Source organism: Cryptomeria japonica, chromosome 3 (genome assembly GCF_030272615.1).
Source record: "Cryptomeria japonica chromosome 3, Sugi_1.0, whole genome shotgun sequence".
NCBI lineage: Eukaryota > Viridiplantae > Streptophyta > Pinopsida > Cupressales > Cupressaceae > Cryptomeria > Cryptomeria japonica.
The window spans coordinates 739,011,704-739,014,805 of record NC_081407.1 but is presented as its reverse complement, the minus strand read 5'-3'; the positions used below and the strand labels follow the sequence as shown (position 1 = coordinate 739,014,805).

Below are 3,102 nucleotides of genomic sequence, written 5' to 3'. Positions count from 1 at the left end.
GTATCCCTTGCACCAATGTATTCGAAAAACAATAAGAATAAGACTTCTAATCACAAAGGTTTTTACTCAGATTTGGGCACACCTACGTAGATACATTCTAGGCGAGACACCTAAATCTCTAGTCAATCGGTCTAGGGCAATGTATCCCCTTCATAATTGACACTCAGTATGTAATCGCAGGATTGAGCTACAACTTTCGCTCTCGCCCTATTTATATAGAAACCCGAACGAAATACCGTTCAAGATCAAGCCAAGAGGTGATGAAATCCTCTCGGTACAGAAGCCAAGAGGTGATGAAACAAAATACTTTATCAACGATATAACTTGTGATCTTCAATTTTTATTTTGATAACATTTTTAAATAAAAATCTTGTTTATAAAAACAAGTCATGTCAAATTTTAAGAATAGAAAGATGCTATTATAAGAAAAAAGTTTGGAAAACAAAAAATTATAATTTTCCTATTTTCATTCTTTCCTTTTTCTGAGTGATTGCTTGGAAAACAAAACATTACAATATTTCCTATTTTCATTCTTTCATTTTTCTGAAGATGAATCACTCAGAGAGATTGGAAACTCCAATCATGCATAAAGTTTACATACTCCATTTCTCATTTTCATTCTTTTCTTTTTCTGAAGATAAATCACTCAGAGAGATTGGAAACTCAAATTATACGTCAAGCTTACATACTCCATTTCATAGACTGTGAAAAGCTAATATACTATTTATAACCAATCAAAAGCCTAAATCTTAAGTCTTATTCAAACGATGCCTCCATTGATACGAATAACCTGGCCATTAACCCACTCAGCATCATCTGTAGCAAGGAAAGCCGCCACGGGAGCAACATCCTCCTTCTGCCCCAGCCGCTCAAAGGGTGACTCCATGGCAATCCTATCAACCAACTCCTCACTCTTCCCCTCCAAAAACAACTCCGTCACAATCCCACCTGGTGCGATGCAATTTGCAGTAATGCGAGTCCCCCTCAACTCCTTGGCCAAAATCCTGGTCATGGTCTCAACGGCAGCATTGGTGGCGGCGTAAGCCCCATACCCAGGCTTCACAGTCCCCACAAGCGAGCTGCTCAAATTGATAATGCGGCCACCGCCACCACGTACGAGTCTGTTTGCCGCTTCCCTCGAGCACAAAAACGCTCCTTTGCAGTTAATGTTGAAAGTCCGATCCCAATCCTCTTCAGGCGTGTTTGCAATTGAGGGTGAGTTGGAATCGAGCACTCCCGCACAGTTCACGATTATGTGGACGCCTCCGAACGCTTTCTCCGCTGCATCGAATAATTTTTTCACGTCCCCAGAAACTGAAATATCTGCTCTGCATATAATCGCTCTTTCTCCGTCCTTGTTTTCATTGATTATGGCTGCGACTTCTTCTGCTTTTTGCTGGTTTCCTACATAATTTATCACGACTTTGGCTCCTTTTTCAGCCAAATGCAGAGCAATTTCTCTGCCGATGCCTCTCGAGGCACCCGTCACGATGGCTACGCGCCCTTCCAAACTGCTGCCCTGCTTTTCCTGACTACTCATTGTCAAAAATCTATAATTTGTGAAGACAATTCGCTTTATGTTTGTGCCTGAAATCTGAATTGAATTGAATTTAAATAGGTTCGAGTAAATCAGATTTGGCATCTGGGCGGCCGATAAAATTCATTTCCGTGACGTCATTGATTTTATATTATTTTGCCGTTTCAAACATTTGCAGTCAACATTGATTGGCGATATCAATTAATTATTTCAATGTTGCGATTGAAAGGAAAGATTTTCCAGCATTCAAATCTCATCTGCAAACGTCAAGGCTTACGTCACGTAACTTTTAATTGAAAGGAAAGATTTTCCAGCATTCAAATCTCATCTGCAAACGTCAAGGCTTACGTCACGTAACTTTTAATAGCATATTTTGTAATCAAGTGATCAATGGGCACTTAATTGAATAGCTTTAAATAATTCAGGGATGAAACCGCACTTGTTAAAATGATTTATTTATTTAAATAGAGAGGGCCAAGCAGTTTATTGGAGTTTCACTTTTTTTTAAATAGGTGGTGGGTGAACCGGGACTTATACCTAATTTGTTATAATTTTATGGCAAACCTTTTCAATTGATGGCGATGGGATATGATATCAAAGAAACAATTATAGAAGATTCACTCTCCTTGATAAAGTAAAATATATAATTTTTAGATTTAATTCTAGACAATATTATTGTGTTGTTCTACTTTGTCAATCCTACATATACTGTTGTTTGACTATTCTAATGGTTACTCTAATTTATTATAGATGGGAAGAAATTATGTCTCACAAAATTCTTTAGGTCTTCATATTTTGATGGTATCCACAACTATCATGATTATAAATATAAATGTCTTTATTTGTTTACAAGATTCTTAAATTTGATTAAGCTTTCATTTCAATGAGGAATATGAACATGTTAATTTAAAGAATATTAATTTTATTTTAGAAATAGCTTTATATTAATTTAGTTGATTAATACATTCATATAGATTTCAGAAATTAGTCTACTTTTATAAATGAGTATCTTTTGTCAATCATATTTACAATCATGTAAGTTTGGTTTATAAATAATAAATACATATGTTGTAATGTATTTGAGACTGTTTACTTTCGTAACTAGATCATTTGTATAAATTATATTTATGATCCAATATATTAAATCTTATTGTATACACATAAAATTGGTTATGAGCAATTAAATAAATATTTTATATTTATTTAATAATTATTCTTCTATTAAATAGTTAATTTGAAAAGATTAATTTATTTAATTCATTTTATATTCTTCTATTAATTAATTTAATTGAAACATTTTATCAATTAATTCGTTATATCCTTTTCTTCTAATCAATTAATTAAATATCTAATATTTAATTGTTCATGTATCTACTATTCTATAGTCTCATTAATTAAATAATTTCTTAATTATTTAATTATATTTCCAACTCACCTTTCCATCTCCATGTCATCTCCACTTTGCCAACTCATTCATCATGTGGCTAAATTAATTCAACAAAATTCAATTAAATTAAATCATTTATTAGCCAATTATCTCCAACTTCCAAAATAAATGAAATATT

At 33.4% G+C, this 3,102-nt stretch overlaps 1 protein-coding gene across 1 annotated transcript; it reads right to left on the bottom strand.

Annotated features, from left to right (window-relative positions):
• Positions 1-509: 509 nt before the first annotated feature.
• On the bottom strand, positions 510-1,609 carry LOC131874671 (short-chain type dehydrogenase/reductase-like). Its single transcript, XM_059218556.1, has one exon. The coding sequence runs from the start codon at positions 1,538-1,540 to the stop codon at positions 761-763; it is 780 nt and encodes a 259-aa protein (XP_059074539.1). The 5' UTR covers positions 1,541-1,609; the 3' UTR covers positions 510-760.
• Between the last annotated feature and the right edge of the window lie 1,493 nt (positions 1,610-3,102).